Genomic DNA, 22789 nt, shown 5'->3' on the forward strand with positions numbered 1-22789 from the left:
AGGGATTTAATGAGGATGGGGCTGATAAAGGGAATCAGGGCCCGTGTACAGCAGGTGCTCAAGAGACATTAGTGGTGAGGCCTTCAACTCACCCTGATAGCAGGAGCTTAAGGCAGGGACATGCCAGAGCAGAATCTAAACTCTGCACAAAGTAAATTGACTTTGCTTTTGAAGTCCTTCCTTTGTGAGAGTGGAATTTGTGATAGGAAACCAGTTTGCTCAGAGTGGTGTGAGTTGTATGGGGTGGGGCACAAACGACCTGCTACTTTTGTTTCCATTTTTGATTTCCAGATTTCTCTGAGTTTCTCTCATCTTGTTTCCTGTTTTTCCTAAAAGCCTGAGTATATGAATATCCTTTTTCCTGCAGGTGTTAGTAACTTCTTTATCCTTCTGGACATTCTCAACAATCATTGCCTTTCAGGTGGGTTCCACAACTGGGGTGAGTGATGTATTAACAAAAATGAAGATAACGATAGCAAGGGACTTCTGTATGAATGCTGGTTTGAGGCGTTCTTACTTGGACTGAGGATGCAGATCTCAAAAACCATACAGTAAATTTATAGAAACTCAGTTAAGTAAGTTTTTAAAAACATAATCTACAGGGGAATTCTATTAAAAATGGCTTTGTCATTAAGCTGTTGCCAATAAACTGTCAGTAAATGATGAAACATCACCTCATACAACTGATAAAGCCCATTATAACAACATAAAAAGTCTTATTACATATAATCATCTGCACACATATGTATATTTTATACAAGATATATGCACATATACATTAAGTTCTTTAGGTCTTAGTATTTCTTAATAAAATGTCATTTTAAAAAAAAAACTTTCTTTTTTTTAATTCTTTGCATACTTCCTGCTTAGAATCCATGGATAACACCATCTTGTTGAGGTAATGTGATCTTTATGTTCTTGAGTTTTATATTATTTTTCCTTCCTTGGCAAAAATTATAGCTGCATGGAGAAGTGGCAGCTCACCCTTAGTGTCACTGCTGGGTTCCCAAGCAGCTGGAAGGACTGCTGCTTTTTAGGACTCCCTGGGGATTACTCTGGAATGGAAATTCTCAGCCTCAACTGGAGTTTAGCAACAGTAAGGAAAAACAAAAGAAGTGTAATTTTCCAAAATCAAGTTGACTAAGACTCTTGTCTTCTCATTTACTCACCCTCCCTTCTAAAGGGTAACTCTCAGGACACTTCATTATGTTAACTGGAATTATATCAGAGAAAGAACCCTGCTACACTGAAGCCTGGGTGCACAGCCCAATGCAGGTAGAAAGCCTTGTGAGTTTAAATTTTAAAAATAAACTTTCTACATGAAAGCTTTTCAGTGATTTTTTTAAAAAAATCTTTTCTGGCTTGAAGTATCATATACATCTCTCCCATTCAGAAAAGAAAGTTTTGCCAAATCAATCATAGCCACATTTGCTGATTATTTTTACTAAACTCTACACAAGTATTTGACAGTTTTCCAGATCATGCATTGGTCTAAATAGAGAATTTTAGGAAAATATGTACATAGTTGAACAGATATTGCTATCATTTCACACATCATTTTGGTAAACTATGGCTTAAAATTATAGTAAATACAGCCATCTTTGATCTTTGACCACACTAGGTATTCTTTGAACTTTCCCAAGTTTTGTTTTGCTTTGCTTTCCTTACTACTTATAGAAGGGAAATTTGCTGGATATTGAAGTTGCTTATTTATAATTATTATCCCAGGTCTTATGGAGAAACTAAGGATTTATGTCATTACATACATTTAATTGTAAGGAATTCTATGGCAGTCAATGTACACAGAATGTAAAACTGTTAAAAAAGAGTCATGATATTTCTTAAGTAAAACTTAAGTGTCTGTAAAGAAACATCCCAAAGGAGAATTGTACTGGCATTTGTGTTTTGGGTGCTATGGAATTCATCCTACCTCTACTTTCACTCTTGACTCCTACAGTCTCTTCTCCATGAAGAGCTTCTTTAACAATGTTAAGTCAAATGATGTTATTCCTTGGATGAAAACCTCACAATAATGTCCCATCTCTCTCAGAATGAAATCCAAAGTCCTTACCTTGGCATAATAGCAGGGTTACCACATAATTTATCATCCAAACAGAACTCTTTAAAGAGTCGAAGGGGCCTTAAGAGTAATTGTGCCAGGGAAACAGGTGTAAACCAGGATTGTCCAAGCAAACCGGGCCCCTACCTGGTTGATATCATGTTCTATCAGTGTTCTCTTCTTTCAATCCTCACTTAGCTCCAGCCACATTGACCTACTGGATGTTTTTCAGATATAACAAGTGTGCCCAGCTACCTGGAATGTTCTTCCCTAAGATATCTGCATATCTTGCTCTTTTCAACTTAATCCTGGTCTCTACTCAAATCTCATCTCTTCAGGAAAACTTTCCTGACTCCTTCCTACAGTAGTATCCCTCTTCCCCTGTTCACTCTCACCTTCTTACTCTGCCTTATTTTTCTTCATAACACTTATTACATCTTTACATAATTATATATGTATTCTTGTTTGTTTGTTTTCTAGTTGGTTGTGCCTCCCCCACCAGAAGGCAAGCTCCATCGGTGGATGAACTTTGTTTTGCTTATTGCTCTGTGCCTGGCATCTAGAACAGTGCCTCACACCTACTAGGTATTTAATCTTACTCAGTGAATGAACAAATGAATACCTACATAGAAGAACAAGTTGATGGCCAGAATGGAGGCTGTTTTAAGAGGAAAGAGCAGCTTCACTTTACTTGTGGATGTTAAGTGACAGTGCTTGTAAACTAAGAAATAAAAGAATGAGTTAGGGAAAATTTTGTCTAAAGTGAATGGTTAAATACAGTATTCTAGAGAAATGCTGACTCATTGAGATTTTTTACCGTTTGATTATACTGAAATATTTCCTCCCTGGTAACGCATATTTTATGTCTTTCTAATATATTTCATCCATTTGGGTTGCCTACCAAGTGTTGTAATTCAACTTAATTTTAAAAAGTTATTTCAAATTTTGTGACAGTTACTAGATTTAGGAAATCCCTTAACAGATGTTGTCTTAGAAGTGATCATGTATAACTATCCGAACACCACCTATGTGCCAGGCATTAAAGTGTTTTACAAATGTTATTTTATTTAATCCTCCCAACAAACCTATATGACATAGGTATTCCCATTATCTCCCATTTGCATTGAGGAAACTGAGGCACAAAGAGGTAAAGGCAGTCTGACTTCAGAGCCCCTAACCCATTGCCTTTGCCATTTTGTATGGTTTACTTTTTCTTGTTGTTGTTTTGGAATCACTATCAGTTTATTATTCCTGTTAATCTCTGTATTCCAATAGAAATACCCTGAAAGTATCCCCTGATTTCTCTGTCAAATTCTAAATGAAACCTTTTGTGATTCAGTCTACTTAGCCACTACCAGTTGTTTTCCCTTAGCTTTTATCACTGTGGATTTCTATCTTGGTTATGTTTTTCATTGTTTATGGTCTTTTTTCACTGGAATGTCACCCTTTCGAGAGTAGAGACCTGTTTCGCTTACTGCTATATTCCTAATGTGTAAGTGCCTGGTATGTAGCAGTGCTCATAACTATTGGTTGCATGAGTAAATACTGAATGAGTGAATTGTATCAAAACTTCTTCTATATGACTAATGTGATTCAATCAGTCAGCCAGTATTTATAAGCACTAATTCTGTGCCTAGTACTGTGCTCCATATATATACTAATACACACACACACCTATTTATATATGTGTGTGTGTGTGTGTGTGTGTATGGTATTTGCTAAATGTCAGGTCCTCTTCTAAGTGCTTTACATAAAGCAACTCTTTTATTCTCTACGATAACCCCTTGAGGTGGTCTGCAAAGATTTAAAAAAAAAAAGACATTAAGACATAACTCCTTTATGTAAGGAGCCTTAAATCTAATTCAGAAATAATATCAATAGAAGTGAAATAAATAGAAAACAATACAAGTTTATAATTCAAGCAATTATTAAATTGTGAATTACAATTAAATTTTGAGGAAAGGGGAATATAAGTAGGTATTTCAACTTTTAAAAGGAGTTGATACTTTATCTTGGTCTAAGCAATGGGAGGAATCGGATAGATGAAGGGAAGAAGACAATGATATTTCTGGATAGAACAACTGAATTAAGGTAGAGAACAAAGATGATCTTTGGGGCCTAGGAATAATGGTATACGTTATTAGGCAGGTAGGAGAGACCAGACCATAGACAGCTTTGAAACCCAGGCAGAAAAGGTTAGACCCGAGGTGGCAGGAATCAGTGAACCACTATATGTGAATGTGTGCGTGCGTGCGTGCGTGTGTGTGTGTGTGATTTATAAAGTCAGAAAAATAAGTCTTTGCAGCCATTACGTCATGTGGGTTAATGCAATAAAGAGTATAAAGTACTAATCCCGGTTCCTGGTAAACAATTAGCTGTTAACTAAATGGTAGCTATTATTTTTACTGATAATAATAGCAGAGAAAATTTTGCCTTAAATTTTTAATCTGGATAAATAAACTTATTTTGGGTTATTTATATTAGGTCTATCTAATTTGTCTTTATAAAAAGTTAAATACAGTTTAATCAATAATAGTATTGATTAAGATAAACACTCAGGATGAGCAGACCCCACGTATGCTCCAGCAAAGAAAATGTGTTGTTTTAATGGCATCCTCACAGATAGAGCTAAAAAATAATCATATGATAAAGTTTTCATACTATCAGTTACCTGTTATTTCATTAAAATGTGCTATTTGCCATTGTGGAAAACAGTGTGTTATTTCCTCAAAAAATTGAAAATAGAATTACCATGTGATCCAGCAATTCTACTTCTGGGTATATACCCAAAATAATTGAAAGCAGGGTCTCAAAGTGATAATTTGTACACCCATGTTCATAGTAGCATTATTCACAATAGCTAACACATGGAAGCCACTCAAGTGTCCATCAGTGGCTGAAAGTATGAGCAAAATGTGGAATATATACACAAGGGAATATTATTCAACCCTAAAAAGAAAGGAAATTCTGACATACGCTACCACATGGATGAACCTTGAGGACATTATGCTAAGTAAGATTAGTCAGTCACAAAAGGGCAAATACTATATGATTCCACTTATATGAGATACTTAGAGTAGTCAAAATCATAGAGACAAAAGTAGAATGGTGGTTGCCAGAGGTTTGGGGGAGTAGGGAATGGAATTATTGTCTAGTGCGTGTAGAGTTTCAGTTTTATAAGATTAAAAGAGTTCTGGAGATGGTTGCACAACATTAAGAATATATTTAATATCACTGAAACTGTACACTTAAAAATAGTGAAGATGGTACATTTTGTTATGTGTATTTTACCACAATAAGAAAGAAAAATTGGGGAAAAGAAGTGCTATTTGCAATTCTACAGAATCCAGTTATAGCTTTTTGATTCCCCACGGAGGATTTTTCACTAAAATTCAGCTGGTATAAAAACAGACATTTCCCAGAGGGATAAACAGAGAAGACATAATAACCTCTGCAAGATCTTCTGTAAACTTCAAAGAATATGAGAATGCCTGTAAGGGTTTTTGTTTTGTTTTGTCTTTTTTTTTTTTTGGTGATGATAGGGGAGGTGGAGTATAAACAAACTGAAGCTCAAAAAGCTTTAAAAAGTCTAATTATAGTGTAGCAATTTCTTTAGTACAATATATTTTATATTTGCTATTCTCCAAACTATTTCCCAGAGTTAATAATGCAACTTATAATTAAATGTTATGCTAGATAAAGGGACATAGACCAAGGTTCTAAATGAGCTAGATGTGGATGGAGAGGTCTGAAAAACAGAGCTTCTGAAGGGAGAAGGACTAAAGAGTTGAAGAGGAAAGAAATAGAAAGCAAGGGAAGGGGAGAGGAAAGTGATTCAAGCCTTTGCAAGATTTTAAAGCCAAGAATTTGAATTAAAAGAAAATTAGTTAGAAACCACTTAAATTCGTATATGCAGTTTACATTATTGCTCACGTCCACCAATGCAGAAAACATTTTCTGTGCAACAAACACTCTGGGACTGCTTGGAAAGAAAGGTCATCTATACACAGAAACATACGACCTTTGCTGCTGCACTGTTGGATTAATCTTTAACAAAGTCTTAAATATTTCTAATTCCTTTTGCCCTTAAGCCTTGGAATTAATCAGACTTTCAGCGGTGTTCTCTCTCCTCCCCCACCTCTCCCCTTCCTTTCCCTTCCTGTGGGCCGGTGACTCCACACAGCCCACACTGCCCTCCACACCCTTTACATAATCATCCACCTGAAGTGGGGCTCTGTGGACGTAACCACGCATTTCTAGCCGTGGTCTGTGCAGCCTGCTGCCAAAAGTTCCCTTTGACTCCTGAGGGCCTTTAGGCAACTTTTGACACACACTGAGTTTCTAACAGTAGGATTAACCTTGGGCGAAAGTGCACTGTGTATTTTGGGTGCGGGTCGCTGTTTGCTGTTCTGGTTTGCCGTGTACACAAAGGCTTAAGCAAGGCTCCTTTGGGCATTTTAGTTTAGGGTGTGGAGATTATGTGACACAGTTGTCAACTCTTGGTTTTCCTTCAGGGCAATTAGCTGAAAACTAGTTTCACTCAATTTGTCTTGGTTTGTTTGGACCAACTATTTGCTAAAGCAGAAGGAGCCCGCCTTCAACACGGAGGCAGCCCCTACAGAGAGGTTGGGTTGGTTCTCTGCAAGCTCTCCATCCCCGCCATAAAAGGAAACCATTTACAATATTTCCTACATCATGGTGTCTCTTGTCATCTGCTCTCCCGAGCTTGTTCCAAATGCTCCCTTTCAGGCCTCAGGTAAAGTTCCCAGAGCCCAGGAACTGGGATCCAGGGTGGTTTCCTTTCCCTGGAACAGCAGGCAACTAGGTCATGGCTGCATAACTGCAGAGCAGCCAGGACATGCTCTGGGGAAAAAAATAGTTGCTGAAACCAAAGTATATGTAAAAGCACTATTTCCCCTTTGATTCAAGAATATTATCATGAACCTTAGCAGAACGAAACAGTGGTGCTGACTCAGCCTTCTGAATATTGCCCCTGAACCTGACCGTGCTTTTAAATTGAGCTAAGGGTTTAAACAGCAAGTGGACTCATTTAACTCTGTTTATTGCTATATCCTCTGTTCTGGCTTTGTTCCAGAGATTTCCGATGGCTCCAGCAGCTCTGGAGTCAGTATCTCTGATGTGTTTGCATCTGACCTCTGACCTAAGCTTCAGGGTTATTTTCAGCTGTTCCTTGACAGGGAATCCAACAGCTGCTGTTTAATACCACCGACAACTTGTAACACACACTGAGTTTCTAGCAATAGGATTAATCTGCCGATCCTGGGCTCTGATTTAAGCTGTCTATAATTTTCCTGCACAAGGCATGGGGGAAAAGTAAAAACCGAATCTGAAATACAATGTTATCCTTTTTTTAAAAAGTGTAGCAAAATACACATAGTGTTAACCTTTAATCCAAAACACCCAAAACATTTTCCTGCTGCAATTCAAAGTAACAGCAAAGTATATTACTTCCTAGTAGTTGTGGCAACTGCACTTGAAAATACTGTTCAGTGGAATAGATGGTCTTAAAGAAATCCTGACTTGGTAGATATCTATTGATAACTGCTCATGGAAATATTTTTTAAATGTCCCTAAGAAATCTGAGACTCTGAGAAAATGTGACCATTTCATATAAACTTCATTTGACAAAAGGCAGTAAGTTTTAGGAAAACAGATTAATCCAAAAAGATATTTCAAACAATTTTGTGGCTTAATCCCCAAACAAATACCAGAACTTATTTTTAAAGTACATTTTTGGGAGTTTTCTTTGCATGGAGGAGACTTCAAAAATTTTGAAAAGATTGATACCCAGGTTAGTGACTGGCTGGTTTCAAAGCCCACCAAAACTGTATAGATTCAGTGGCTAAAGTAATTTGGGTTGTGAGGATGTAATTCTTTTTCCATTTGCTATCAAACATCAGCTGATAGTCAGAGAGCTAGAAGCTGCCCTCTGCATTTAAGATAATGGCCAAAATAACAGGCGTTCAGCGTTACCATACTAGGGGTGTGGCGATTCTCTCCAGTTCTTTCCTCTCTCTCTCATGATAAACTCAATGGGGTTGTCTATTTTTAACCTCCTGTTCTTTCCTTTTGGCAGAGTAATCAGTGCGAGGGGAGCTCTTGCCCTGAATGAATCCAAGTAACCCCGGTGGTTGCCTTCTGAAATGACCAGCAGACACACATCTGTACGGAGGCTGCCCAAAGCGTAAATTCTGGTTCTAATGTACCATGTCCAGCCAAGGAAGTCCTGGTGAGGAGTTTTCTACGACAACAGTCAGTTCAGTAGCTGTGCAGGCTGGGGACTCCAAAATCGTTATAGCCATCATAAAGGTAAGCTGACAACTTCCTTTTTTTCTGTGTAGCTGTGGGCTTCTTGCTGTGTGCTGTTAATCCTAAAGAACATTCCACACAATCGGCAGTACACAGCATATAGAAAATAACCCAGCAGGTACATCTTATTGCTTTCTTAAATTGCAACTAAGAGAAAAATCTCTAAGTTTCAGCCAGTTGCTAGAGTTTCTCTTTCAGTTAGCCAGGAAACATCTATAAGCAGCTTGATTTTTCTAAAAAGCAACAACAAACTCTACCATATACTTTCAGTTTGGTTTTTAAAGAAAAGCATTTGTGATTAAAAGTTCGTGATTGCCAGGCTGGAGTCCAGTGGACCTGGGAAATGTCTGTGATTTTTGAGAGTGGATGTGATGAAGGAGGGAAGAGGAGGGTCCCAGCAGATAAGGGGTGGCATGTTTTGGCATGATGAGTGCAGGGAACACCTAATAAGAGACTGTGACACGTGCCCTCTGCAGCTTTGGTTCTGACATGGTAAAGACACTAGTAAATCCTTGTCACATGGTTGGGGGGAATAAAGACCCTACCAGGGAAAGTGCTGAGGGCGTGTGTCAAATTTGCCCCTAACAGCAGGAAGTTGAAGCCACTTGGGGCTTAAAGGTTTTTGCATGTTTTATGTCAAACAGTTTGCTCATTTGCAAAGGTGACCACAAATCTTTAGGTTGAAGAAGGCATCCATGATTTTATTTCCTATGAATATGTCCTGTAAAAATCCCTGAAACCTTATGCTTGGATTTAGACAACTCACCACCTCAGGAATTCAGTGTTTAATGAAGGGAGTTCAGCAAACAAGCTGGTGCTCACCGCAGCCTGTTACTTTCAGGGCCCCACCAAGCTTAATTGAATGACTTTTCTGGCCTTTTGTAAGAAGCATAGAGGACAGGCCTCTTTACTTTCACTTAATTGCTGCGAACTTTATGTTAATGTGAAAATTCGTAACAGGAAAGCAGCACTTGACACTGGGCAAAATGATTCACTCTAGAAGCACTGAATGCAAAGTGTGCCTACCCAGGCCGATTCCCCAGGGCTCTTAAGACTTGGTCTACATAAACGGAGCCTCTGCTGTGTCCCTTGACCTCTGTTCTTTTCAAAGGCAATGAGTGGACATGGAAAGAAGCCTGAAGCAAAAGTAGCAAAATTGATAATTTGTGTTTGATTTTATGATGCTTTGAGTAACTGCAAATTTCAGCAGAGAGGGAAAAGAGGAAAAATTACTGTTTTTAAAAAAAGTTAAATTTTCTTTCCCTTAAATATGAAACATTTCTTAGAGTAGGATGAGGAAGAATGCATACAGAGTAAATGATAAAAGAATCAGAGGTAAATTGACAGTAAGAAAATAAAACCTCTAAAATTGTACTGGAAACTCTTATTTTAACTGAACTGTGTTTCTAAGAATGTTCCCTCCGTCCTCCCTCCCCAGCTCCCTTAGTTCACTGCCATCCCATATGGAATAAACCCAAGCTATTCAAAGTGGGAAGTCCATCTGAAGGGAGTAGAAGTGCCTGTGTCTGCTCTGTATGGACTTCTCATTTCTAAACAGTCTCAGGGCACTGATGATCTAGAATAGACATGTGGTTTCTCATTTCTCTTCAGCAATTCACTTAGCCACGTGCACGTGCCTGATAGCGGTTCCTCTTGCTTCATCGGTTGTTTCTTCTTAGAAAAGCAATTCCTTAGGAAATGCAATGATGAATTATATCTTGGAGCAATGAAAGGGTCCTAAGTGTGGAAAACAAGCTGGCTGCATTCAAGTAGCAGTTGTCACACATCTAATTTCACTGACATTTTTATACATACTTTATTGAATATTCAACAACAAAATTTGGAAAATATTGTTTTAACTTTGGAAAAGGCGAAAAATCAGTTGCTTCATCTGCTGTTTATTCTTTCTGGTTGAATCAGCAAGGCCAGTGTAAAGACACTAATCAACCTAAATTACATTTATGAAACCTTTTCCCTTTGGTGAAGTTTGCACTCTACTTGCTCAAATCACTATTTTTATAGAGTTCAGTTTTGTGAGTGAGAGAATGTAAAAGTGTGTGAATTATTCTATAATTTGGTACTCTTCAATAATACATAATCTACTGTATATATTCCTCATTTGGGAATTCTTAATTTAAATCCAGTATGCTAAGAGAAAGGAATTTATCCCTAAGCATAAAAAAAAGAAGGAAAGTCAGGGCATGGATTTATGTTAGACCTGTTCTATTTCAATTTACGTAAGGCCTGTCTATCTCTGTGGAAAGAATAAAGTGTTCACAGTGTAACTGGAAGCTTAAAAAAAGAAATGAAAAAAAAAAAAAAGGAGAAGGGTGAAAGGGAAGGAACAAGAGGAACTAAAAGTGCATTTTATTTCATTTTTATTTTTAGTGTGGCAAGTGGGTACAACTTCAATTGGCTGAATCACAGCCCAATCTTCTGGAAATTGGAAGCAATCAAGATGAAACCAAAAAACTTCTTCATGATCATGAACTTCTTTTGGCCAAGCTCAAGGTAAGATATTAAGATATGAAGCAGATACAAAATTAAAAAGAGATAAAAAGCTGTTTCTTACACTTCCTCTTGATTCCCCTGGTGCCACTGGCCTGTGGCCATGTTAACATAGTGCCAGATAGGTAATGGAAAAACACTATAGTTATTTATGGGCAAACACCAACATTGGAGAGAAGTAACAAGATTTTTTCAACTTTCCCTAATGTGATAGAAAATATGGAGTGATAATATTTTCACTGTGGAGAAATAAGTACCTTTTTTTTCCTGGCTGCCTCAGTGGAAAAAAAAAAAAAAATCCATCATTTTTCCATTTCATGCAACATACTGTCAAGCCACAACAACAGATCCAAACTTCCTATTGTTAATGAGACCTGCTGGCAAAAATAATATAGAGGCTTTTTCCCTCTTGAACTGTTGAAAATATCTGATTTTATATTTAATATTAAGAGTTCTTGAAACCAAAGAATGGTTTTAATAAATAGAGTTATTATTACCTATATGTTGTGGTTATGTAGTTAAGAATCTAAAAACAGTGTTGGTTTGAGATTGCCAGGTAAGGTATCTAATCAGAGACAAGAATGTAGTTTGTGGGGCCCTGTGCAAAGTGAAAATGTGGGACTCCCTGTTCAAAAAGCAGGAAAAAGCTTTTTCTTGGCCTGTCATGGTGTTTTTTAAATCTGCTATTTAATGTCTGGCTCCTTCAGCCATGGGGATATATGTGGGGTGAGTGCAGCCCCTCACAGGCACTGGGCCTCAGTCCCGGCTCAGTGCAGAGGGTGTGGACCTAACTCCACCCCTTCCCGAGCTGTGCCCTGACCCCTGCCAGAGCAGATGACAGAGGTCACTGAGCAGGGGCGGGGGAGCAGACAGGATAGCAAAGAGATTCTCTCCCCGGAGGGCAGGACCACACACGAGATGACGCTGCCATCCCCTAGCACTTCCTCTGTTGTCCCATTGGGCTTCACTTATAAAGCACACAGTCAAAGATAAAATTGTTAAGAATTTCAAGACAGTGACAGGTAAGACGTTAAACTCCAAGTGGTTTCTCCGTCTGAGAATGGAGCCCTGTGCAGCAGCCAACTCTGTGAGTAATAACCCTCTTAGGCAAATGAATGTCATCACTAAGATCAAAGAGGTTTGATTCAGAAGGCTTCAATGACTAGATGTTCTGTGTCTTTAGTACTTTAATATTACTGGCTTCTTTGAACATCTAGCCTGGAATTTCCACTTGCTTCCTAGATTTAGAGGCAGATCTGTTCTGCTTCTGACATATACCAACAGCAGTAGTGAAAGTAAAAGGGAAAATCAGACTGAGAAGTTGAAGAAAGAATTAGTACTGAAGCAGGGGGCTATTAGAATCCAGAATTCGTTCTCCTGTGTAGACAGCTCCTTGCTCTGGGCTCTGGGCTGTCTTTCAAGGTAGAAATCCCTGGTGACCAGGAAGTCCTTTGTATATCTTAAAAAACACATGATGATGTGAACAGTCATTGAACCAGGAGTCAAAAGACCTATGTTTTAGCGCTAATTGTGCTGCTAACTAGTGTCGTTTGGCCTACAATTCAAGGTTTTGCTGCTACACAAAAAGCTCAATATTATGAATTGTGGAAACCCAACACTTCCTTGCAATTCTTGCCCATCCACAGAGTTTTACTTTCTCAAGGTCTCCTGTGTCCCCAGCCCCTCCATATGTACGTGCCAACTGTTTCTAAAGTTAACCTGGATTTGAAGCTACATCCCTTCCCCAGGTCCCGCTAGCAATTCATGCCCAGCCAGCACTTTCGGGTACACTGATGAACTGTGAGTGGTGGGGAAGCTCACAGCAGTCTGGGTCTCTCAGGCTACCTCTTTCCCCCCCAACCCTATTCCTGTCCAGGCCCACAACTCCAGGGAGAATTCTTTCGTAAGCAGAGCAGTTCATCTCTACTTAACAACTATGCTCAAATTTGCATACCTACATCCATTCAGGAGCTCAGCTGGAAAAGTGTTTTCCATTAACAGGATCCATCTTTAGAAGGTGCTTGTGATTCTCAATTTTAAAGTCTTGTCCTTTAATGCCCGTCTTCTGGCTATGGACTAGCCTTCTGGACTTCACGCTTTTATCTGTAAAAATGATTGGGAGAGGATGAATCAAAGGTTCATATCTATTGTGGATCTTACCATAACAAGCAATGGAATAGTGGGACCATTCTGCCTCTCTGCACGTGGGTCTAAGAACATGAGGTCTCAAGTAAAAAGGCCTTTTGGCTTCACGCAGGCCTCTAACCATGACCTCTTAATGTCTATCTCCCATACCCTCTCCCACCCCACCTTACCCAACAAACCAGCCACTTACCCCCAAGAAATTTTAAGTAGTAGCATCGTTTTGGTTAAAAAAAATCAAGGAGTCTGAAGTCTGTTTCAGATCTGCTGACAAAATACTTTTTTAAATAAGAAAAATGTGAATTCCATATTACAAATGGGTAGAGCACTATTTTAATCAATGTACTAGTTATTATGCTGTTAGGGTAGGTACAGTCTTAACCTGTAGCAGAAAATTGTTGTACCAAGTCATTTTTAAAATGAGCTTTTTGAATGATAGGAACATTAGTAGTTCAATAAGCCAATAATATTTCATATTTAATGTTCATTCCAGTCCTTTTCCTATGCACAGGGCCCTGGGATTTGTTCTAATTATAAAGAAGAATGTACTCTTAGGAGTGTCGGGAGGGTGTAGGAGTTCTGTGCTGAGTCCACTCTGCTTTGGGCAAAGCAGATAGACTCTCTTGTCTCAGGTTCTTTATTTGAAAAATTATGATAATAACAGATACCCTTAAACACCTAAAAAGGAAATCTGGGGGAGACGTGCAATGATTTATAGAAGTGCTTGCTGTTGATAATTAATATATCAGAGAAATTTGGATGTTTAATTTGATAGAAAAGCTATTTTCTGCCTTCCATTGAAAAATATCTCAGACCATAATAATTTAGACTAAAGGGAAAAATTCTGGAAACACAGAATTTTTATGAGTGTTTCTAATGTTGGTAATGTCTTATATCCCAGAGATCTTATTTTCCTTTCAGCAGGGTACTTAACCATTCCTGTAGAGTGTCCAGAGAAAAAATATTTCCCTATTTTCGGTGGGGAAAACATAGTCATGTGGAAAAAGCATTCATTCCCTAAAGGCATCTAGATTCCCAAACCAGACTCGATTATTTTTAATGAGAAAGAAGAAGTTCAGGAGAGGGGAGAGGGAGATGTAAGCAGGTAACAAAGATCTGTCTGTGGCCACTGTCAACACTGTATCCTCAGGTGGTCAAGGAGGAAAAGAGGGGTTGGAAATGCCTTACGAATGTTGCTGAGAACGTTCTATCCCTCAGTATCCATCTTGCAAGTAACTACATTACTATTGTGCAAAGGAATTACAACTGTAAGAACCAAGAAAACCTCTGGACCCTAGCTCCTGTATTTGTATTTAATACATGATATTAGCATTCAGTGAAGAATGACCTTTTAAAGTATAAAAAACTGAAAAATTTCACCTCTGACTTGACTCATAAATCTATCGACTCCCTGATTCTGACTAAATCTCTGACCCAGTGAGTGTTTATTTTTGTCCTGTTTCTCTTTACTTAGTTAAAAATGAATAGTCAAAATATATTAGTAGTGAAGTTTAAAGTCTTAACTAAAACTTATTCCTTAAATAAGGAATAGTGTGATTTTCTGCTGTAAACTGGAATATTTAGTGTGAATACATTATTTTAAAAAATTATTATTGTGGTAAAATATATATAATATAAATTTGCAATTTCAACCATTTTTAAGTGTACAATTCAGGGGCATTAATTATATTCAGCATGTTGTGAAACCATCACAGCTATCAATTTCCCAAACTTTTTCATCACCCCAAACAGAAACTCTGTACCTATTAAGCAAAGACTCCCACTCCTCCCTTCCCTGGTTACCTCTAATCTACTTTCTGCCCTTATGAATTTGTCTGTTTTAGGTATTTCATGTAAATAGAATCATGTAATATTTATCCTTTTGTGTCTGGCTTATTTCACTTAGCATATAATGTTTTTAAGAGTCATCCATATTGTAGCAGGTATCAGAACTTCATTCCTTTTTATGAATGAATAATTTTCAAATATATGAATATACCACATTTTATTTATTCACTCATCTGTCCATGGACACTTGGGTTATTTCCACTTTTTCAGCTATTGTAAATAATGCTACAGTGAATGTTGGTGTACAGGTATCTGTTTGAGTACCTGCTTTCAATTCTTTTGGAGTGGAATTGCCTAGTCATAGCATTTCTGTGCTAACTCTTTGAGGAAACACCAAAATGTTTTTCACAGCAGCTGCGCCATATTGCATTCCCATCAGCAATGTACAGGTGTTCCAGTTTCTTCACATCCTGGCTAAACTTGTTATTTTCTCTGTGTGTGTATGTGTGTGTGTTTAATTATAGCCATCCTATTAGATGTGAAGTGGTATCTTGTGGTGGTTTTGATTTGTATTTCTTTAATGACTAATGACGTTAAACATCTTTTCATGTGCTTACTGGACAATTGTATATCTTCTTTGGACAAATGTCTATTCAGGTCTTTTACCCATTTTTTAATTGGGTTATTTGTTTTTTGTTACTGAGTTGTAGGAGTTCTTTGCATATTCTGGATATTAATTCCTTGTCAGATATAGGGTTTGCAAATATTTTCTCCCATTCTGTAGATTATCTTTTCACTTTCTTGATGATGGTCTTAATAATGTATTTTAATAAAGTAAGTCTGTGTGACTTGAATTATATATATTTACATATTAGAGAAAATTTTATAGCATGTGTGTTGTGAATGTGATGGAACCCTTTAGGACAGTATTGGAAGAGGACTAACCTATTTTACGTTATCTATGTCATAGCAGTGTTTTACCCTAAATGTTTACTTCATATAGGAGATTCGTTTTCTCTCCTTCGTGTTTTCCTATAGACCCACAAGTTAGGGAATTCTACTCTCTCAGAAATGTTGCGGACGATGCTTTCACCCATGTCTTCTCTTCCCTTCTCTTCCTTTAGGAGTGAGGGGGGTGTGTTACCCAGTTGGTGAGACTAGGGGAAGAAGTGGCCACCATGGGGAAGCCAGCCTCAAAGGCTCTCTCTGCAGACTCTGACTACCCATGGGCTGCAGGTTCTCTATTCTCTCTGCTTCTGCATGACTTGGCCAGATGTCCCTATGTGGAAGAGGAAGGCCACAATCCAACCTACACAGAGCAGCCAAATATGTGTCTATACCTCAGACCCAGTTGTCTCCATAGGCAGGTCACAAGGACTAGATTTTTAAAGAGAAAAAGAAAGTCAAATCAAACCCACCCTCCAGTACAGCTTTACCAGTAATAAGAGCAGATATTTTGATCCATATCTGACCTTGATGTCTATTTCTCAGTTGATTTGGAATCTTGAGGAGAGAGAGGTGAAATTAATTGGCATCTTCCAAATTCCAACACTTAATTGATCTTTGGTTCAAAGGGATCTGCGTCTTAGTGTTCTATACATGTAACGTACCTGGCATATTTTCACTGATCATTTTGACAAAGGTCACTGAAACAATGTAAGAACAATGCAGGGTTCCTGGGGGAGTGGGAACTAGTGGACGGTATAATTTCTCTTTTAGGCTTTTGAGAATAGAGAACTTTTCTATTTAAAAAACAAAAATAGTATTCTCACAACTATGAAACAGCAAAGCTTCCCAGTGATTTTCCCTGGCTGACTTAACACTTTCCTAGTGTACAGGGTATTTCTTTTCCCAGATGTTCAGTTCCAGTGAATAGTATGGAGCTGTGGAGTGAAATAAAATTCGAATAGCATTCTCTGTATTTGGAAAGTGCCATGGGCAATCTTATAAAATATTGTTTTTATAAGATAGGTTGGTTTAAGAGGCTAGAGAGTCCGTGAGATAGGCTTCTCACACATGGAGTTAAGGCACATTAAGATTGCAGATATCACAAATAATTTGTTACTAGTTTGGGCTAAGCCGCAGTTCAGAGGATGTCCATACTTAATGAAGTGTTAATGCGAGTTGATTTACTAGAGGGGAAGGAGTTCTATAAGACGAAAATTTTGTTGGCACAGAGCCTGAAGAGTACAAAATTTGGAAAAGACGTTCTCTATCTTATCCCTGTCTTGGTTTAGCAGTCAAGGTTGGACTCCTTGGCTGAAGTTGAAGGGCCTGTGGGAAACATGAAGCACTCATCGTATTGCTTTGTGGCTGGGACACCAAGTGACACAGAGTCCACAAGAAGAGAAGCATCTTCCACAGTTCTGCAAGGAACAGAGCAGGGCTTGGTTATGGCAGATACTGACAACTTTTTTGACAACTCTAGAAGGACCCAATATACAAGAAGATTACGGTAGATTAAAGATGGCCATAAAGTCTTCGGCACTCTTCCCAATGAGAAGTGGGGTCTATGTTCATTCCCTTAAAACTGGTCAGACTCTGGGACTGCTTTGAGCAAAAGAATACAGCATAGATGATGTGGTGCCAGTTTCCAGTCCAGTCTCAAGAGACTGGCCTCTTTCTCTTCCTGTAATTTCAAGTAGTTGCTCCTGGAACCTAACCAACTGAGTACGTCAAGGAGTACTATGGAGAGGCCCATGTGGAGAAGAACTGAGGGTCCCAGCAACAGCTCTGGCTGAGATCCTGGCCAACAGCCAACCAACTTGCCAGCCCTGTGAGCGAGCCATTTGAGCCATCTTGAAAGTTGATTCTCCAGACCTGGTTGGGCTTCCAACCTGACCTATGTGGAACAGAGACAAGTCTTACCCACTGAGCCCTGCCTGAGAATCATGAGCACAATAAATAATTGTTATTTTAGGTCTTTAGAATGTACAGTGGCTTGTCACACAGCAGTAGATAACTGGAACAGAGGGCAAGAGCAATGGTGGCATCCTCTAGGGATTTTGAAGGCAACACTCATGAATGAAAAGAGACAGGCAGAAGAAAACAAGAGTTTTCATGGAGAGACAGTTGAGAAGCAGAACTAAGATTCTTTAAAATGAAAGATGGTATGATAAGTAAATAAATAAATAAAAAGAAAAATTTGAAGTTTGTGAGTGATCTACTTTTGGAAAAATGATTCTGAAAAGCAGATGCAAAGATACCTATTATAATGTTAGTCTCTTTGACTTGAATTTTGATATACTTTCTTGATCAGGAGGAAAAAGTTTGTAGTTATAATTCAGCACACAGGGGTGTGCACAAAATATTATGGGTATATTGTGGAAGGAATGACTAATTCTGCCAGGAAAACTAGGGGAAGCTTGACAGAGAAAGTGATTTATGAGCTGTCCTGGAGATGAATATGAGTTTTCCAGACACCATTGACCAATTTAAAGGACAAACGATGAACTGGAAGGAAAATATTTGCAATTTATATGACAGTCAAAGGGTTATACTCCTTCATGTTGATAAGAAAGACAAATAAGCCAAAGATAAATAAATAAAAAATAGACTGTTCACAGAAGAGAGGCAGATGGCCAATAAACATGTAAAAAGAAGCTCAATGTCAATAATGACCTGAGAAATGAAACTAAATAATGATAAAAAGATAAATTTTTAATTGCCTATACACCATTAAAAGTTTAAAATATTGATAACATTCATATATGGTGAGAATGTGAGGAAAAGGGCATTCTACTATACTGTTGGTGAGGATTTGGATGAACACAATCATTTGGGAAACTAGCAAGCATTAAAATGTAAAATGTTCACATCCTGAGACTCAGCAACCTCACCTCTGGGAATTCATCCTTGGAAATGAAAGCACTAGTAAGGATATAGATATGAAGATGCTTTGCTATGATATTAAGCATCTTTTCACATGTTTTTGGTAGAATAACCTAACTGGAAACAAAACAATATCCAACAATAGGGGAATAAATTTATAAACTGATTATTTATGCTACTTTTATACTGTGGAAGAGTATGCTGAGCCCTAGAACTATTGCTGTGACATAGATGAACTCGTGAGTGTTTAAACCAGTGTTGGTTGGGCTTTATGTTATTTGTCACCAACATATTCCTATTTGAAAACTTGGTCAAAAGTCAGGATCACAACTAACATTTTTGAGATCATAGGCCTGTAGTTTCCAAGCTGTTAATTATTTTAAAAGTATTCCTTTAAAATATAAATCTACAAGCAAAAATTTTTAATGGAAAGTAGAACCCACAGTCCTTATTAGTTATGAAAAGAGGGTCTTGGTCCAAGATTTGGACTGACAAGGCAGAACTCTGACAGTTCAAGAAATATAAGTGAGGGGTAGCAGAGGTAAGATGGTAGCAGGTAGCATAGGACCCACTCACCCCCACTCCCAATCTTCAATATACTGAGTTAGATTAAATGTCAGGGTAAAAATATACCTTTTTCATTCTATCCAGAAGGCAACAGATACTTCTGCTCTAGAAAAGCCATAAGTAAGTATTGTACTTAACCAAGAACGAGGGGATTTTGTTTTGTTTATTTGTTTTAAGTCTAGTACGACTCCTACCTGATTAGCCTTAGCCAGAATGCGTCTTTTCTAAACTCTAGACTTATCTTAGATATACTATAAGTATAAATGTGTAAAACTCAAGATGTTTTCAAATAACATGGCTATATCATTCTCATGACAAGTTCATCTAGCTATTAGTCCTCAGGAGAATACAGCAAACTTCTGATTCTGTGGTTAGCTCTGATCTTCAAATTACCTGTATCCTCCATCTCCCACCTAACACATATTTGAAGTTCAGGGACTTGAGTGAGATTAGAATTTTTGTCTTTTTTTTTTTTTTAAATGTCTTAAAATTGGATACTGGTTCCAGTTCCAGGAAAGATGGAATAAATACCCTCCACCCTGTCTCCATTAAATGCAACTATAAACCTTGGCAGTATGTATGTGTGCTGAGGATGCTGAAAATGAGGGATTAGCACGTAGATTAGGGAAAGAGACTAGAATTCCAAAGACCACCAAGCCAGCAGTATTGTTTTTTCTCTCTTCAATATTACCCAGCTTGGATTCAAAAGCAAGTTGACACTCTGAAGTATGCATCAGATATGGACAGAAAAAGTTCCAGAAAAGTCTCCTCTTTCAGATCTGAGCACTAGAAAGAGGACTTCTGTGAGTCAGACAGAAAGGGAGGAAATACTGTGCTTTTGCTTTTGCTTTGTGCTTTTCTGTTCTCTCTGCCCCAGCCCAGGCTATCCCCCAGTGATGGTGAAGATGGAGGCAACAGGCAGGTGCCTGAATCTCTGAGAGAGGGGGTCCTCTCTGACCAGAGGACCTGTGGTCCCTGAGCTTGTTGTAAATTCACATGGCGTTTTCCTCCCCCTGTTCTCCCCAGTGCTTGGTCCGGCAAACACAGTGGTGGAAAGGAAACCAAAGCCCCAGGTTTCAGGCCAGAAGACCAGTAAGGGGGATTCTATGGTACAAATTTCAGGCACTGGGTCAAGCCAGTGAAAGGAGAAGACAGAGAAGGTGAGAGAGAAGTCTCGCCGTTCAGCCCAGTAACTCACGTTATGCAGATGGCTGATTTTCTTAAAGAAATCCTAATTACTCTGTCAGTAGAGAGGGAACTCTAAAGAACCATGAGCTGTTAGATTCAGTTTCGTAGGACATGTTTTTTTTGACTGTAAGTTCAGCTCAAAGCATATCCGAAGTATTTACATAATCAGAACTAGAGAAACCCAAACCACTGAAGGCTGTTGCAACTGCTTTCTGAAAGCCTGAGATTTTTGCTTCAGTGTTCCCATAGGCTATTAAACTTTTATTAATGTGTTGGACAGAAAATACTTTGCTAGTGTGTTATACTTCTTAGAGCAGCAATAAATAGAAACATATAATGTGAACCACAAATGCAATCTCATATTTACTTTTATTTATTTATTTTTCCAATTTTATTGAGATAATTGGCATACATCACTGTATAAATTTAAGGCATACATACAGCATGATGGTTTGATTTACATATATTGTGAAATGATCACCACATTAGGTTCAGCTAAGATCCATCTTCTCATACAGGTACAATAAAAAAAAGAAAGAAGAAAAGGAAAAAAAATTCTCCTTGTGATAAGAACTCCCTTACTCTCTTAACAACTTTCCCCCGTATCATGCAGCAATGTTAGCTCTAGACATTGTGTTGTATGTTACATCTTATAACTGGAAGTTTGTACTTTTGACCACCTCTCTCCAATTCCCCCTCTCCACACCTTCTGCCTCTGGTAACCACCAATCTGTTCTCTGTATCCATGAGTTCAGTTTTGTTGTTTGTTTGTTTTGTTTTTAGATTCCACATGTAAGTGAGATCATACAGCTATTTGTCTTTCTCTGACTTATTTCACTTAGCACAATGCCTTCAAGGTTCATTCATGTTGTTGCAAATGGTAGGATTTCGTTGTTTTTTTTTATGACTGAATGATATTCCATTGTATGTATATACCACATCTTCTTTATCCACTCATCCATCAATGGACACTTAGGTTGCTTCTGTGTCTTGGCTATTGTAAATAATGCTCTTATGAACATGGGGGTGCAGATAACTTTTGAGTTACTGTTTTCACTTCCTTTGGATATATTCCCAGAAATGTATCATTTGGTAGTTCTATTTTCAACATTTTGGGGATCCTCCATACTGTTTGCCATAGTGGCTGTACCAATTCACAATCCTACCAACAGTGCACAAGGGTTCCCTTATCTCCACATCCATGCCAGCATTATTATCTCTTGACCTTTTGATGATGGTCATTCTGTCAGGTGTGCCGTGATGTCTCATTGTGTTTTTTTCTTTTCTTTTTTTAAAAATAATTAATTAATTAATTTTTATTTTTGGCTGCTTTGGGTCTTTGTTGCTGCGCGTGGGCTTTCTCTAGTTGTGGCGAGCAGGGGCTACTCTTCGTTGCGGTGCACAGGCTTCTCATTGCGGTGGCTTCTCTTGTTGTGGAGCACGGGCTCTAGGCACGCGGGCTTCAGTAGTTGTGGCACACGGGCTCAGTAGTTGCGGCGCACGGACTCTAGAGCGCAGGCTCAGTAGTTGTGGTGCACGGGCTTAGTTGCTCAGCAGCATGTGGGATCTTCCCGGACCAGGGCTCGAACCCTTGTCGCCTGCATTGGCAGGCAGATTATTAACCACTGCGCCACCAGGGAAGTCCCCTCTTATTGTGGTTTTAATTCACATTTGCCTAATGGCTAACGATGTTGAGCATCTTTTCATGTACCTGTTGGCCTTTCATATATTTTCTCTGTAGAAATGTCTATTCAGATCCTTTGCCCATTTTTTAATTGGGTTATTTGGGTTTTTTGCTATTGAATTGTAGGAGTTTTTATATATTTTGGATATTAACCCCTTTTCAGATATATGATTTGAAAATATTATTTTCCCATTCCATAGGTTGTCTTTTCACTTTGTTGATGGTTTCTTTTGCTGTGCAGCAGCTTTTTAGTTTGATGTAGTCCCATTTGTTTATTTTTAATTTTGTTGCTTGTGCTTTAGATGTCATATCCAAAAAATTATTACCAAGACACACGTCAAGGAGCTTTGTTCCTGTGTTTTCTAGGAGTTTCATGGTCTTTAATCCTTTTGAGTTAACTTTTGTAAGTGGTGTAAGATACAGATTCAGTTTCATTCTTTCACATGTGAATATCCAATTATCCCAGCACCATTTATTGAACATATATGTAATTTTAAATTGTCTAATAGCCTAATGTAGATTTTAGAGCATTAAACACTTACATTAGAAAAGGATAAATGTCTCAAATCAACAATCTATGTTTTTGCCTTAAGAAACTAGAAAAATAAGAGCAAATTAAAACTGAGGCAAGCAGAATGAAGCAAAAAATAGATAAGAGCAGAAATTAATGAAACAGATAACAGAAAAATAAC

At 38.2% G+C, this 22789-nt stretch overlaps 1 protein-coding gene across 1 annotated transcript in view; it reads left to right on the top strand.

Moving 5' to 3' along the window:
- Positions 1 to 346: 346 nt before the first annotated feature.
- Positions 347 to 22789, top strand: part of CCDC141 (coiled-coil domain containing 141) — a 205383-nt gene continuing 182940 nt past the window's right edge. The window contains exons 1-4 of the mRNA XM_068543883.1: positions 347 to 421; positions 2540 to 2644; positions 8157 to 8389; positions 10778 to 10900. Coding sequence (XP_068399984.1) covers positions 8288 to 8389; positions 10778 to 10900 — 225 coding nt within the window. The 5' untranslated portion in view covers positions 347 to 421; positions 2540 to 2644; positions 8157 to 8287. The remainder of the gene's footprint in view (positions 422 to 2539; positions 2645 to 8156; positions 8390 to 10777; positions 10901 to 22789) is intronic.

Source organism: Eschrichtius robustus, chromosome 5, assembly GCF_028021215.1.
Source record: "Eschrichtius robustus isolate mEscRob2 chromosome 5, mEscRob2.pri, whole genome shotgun sequence".
NCBI lineage: Eukaryota > Metazoa > Chordata > Mammalia > Artiodactyla > Eschrichtiidae > Eschrichtius > Eschrichtius robustus.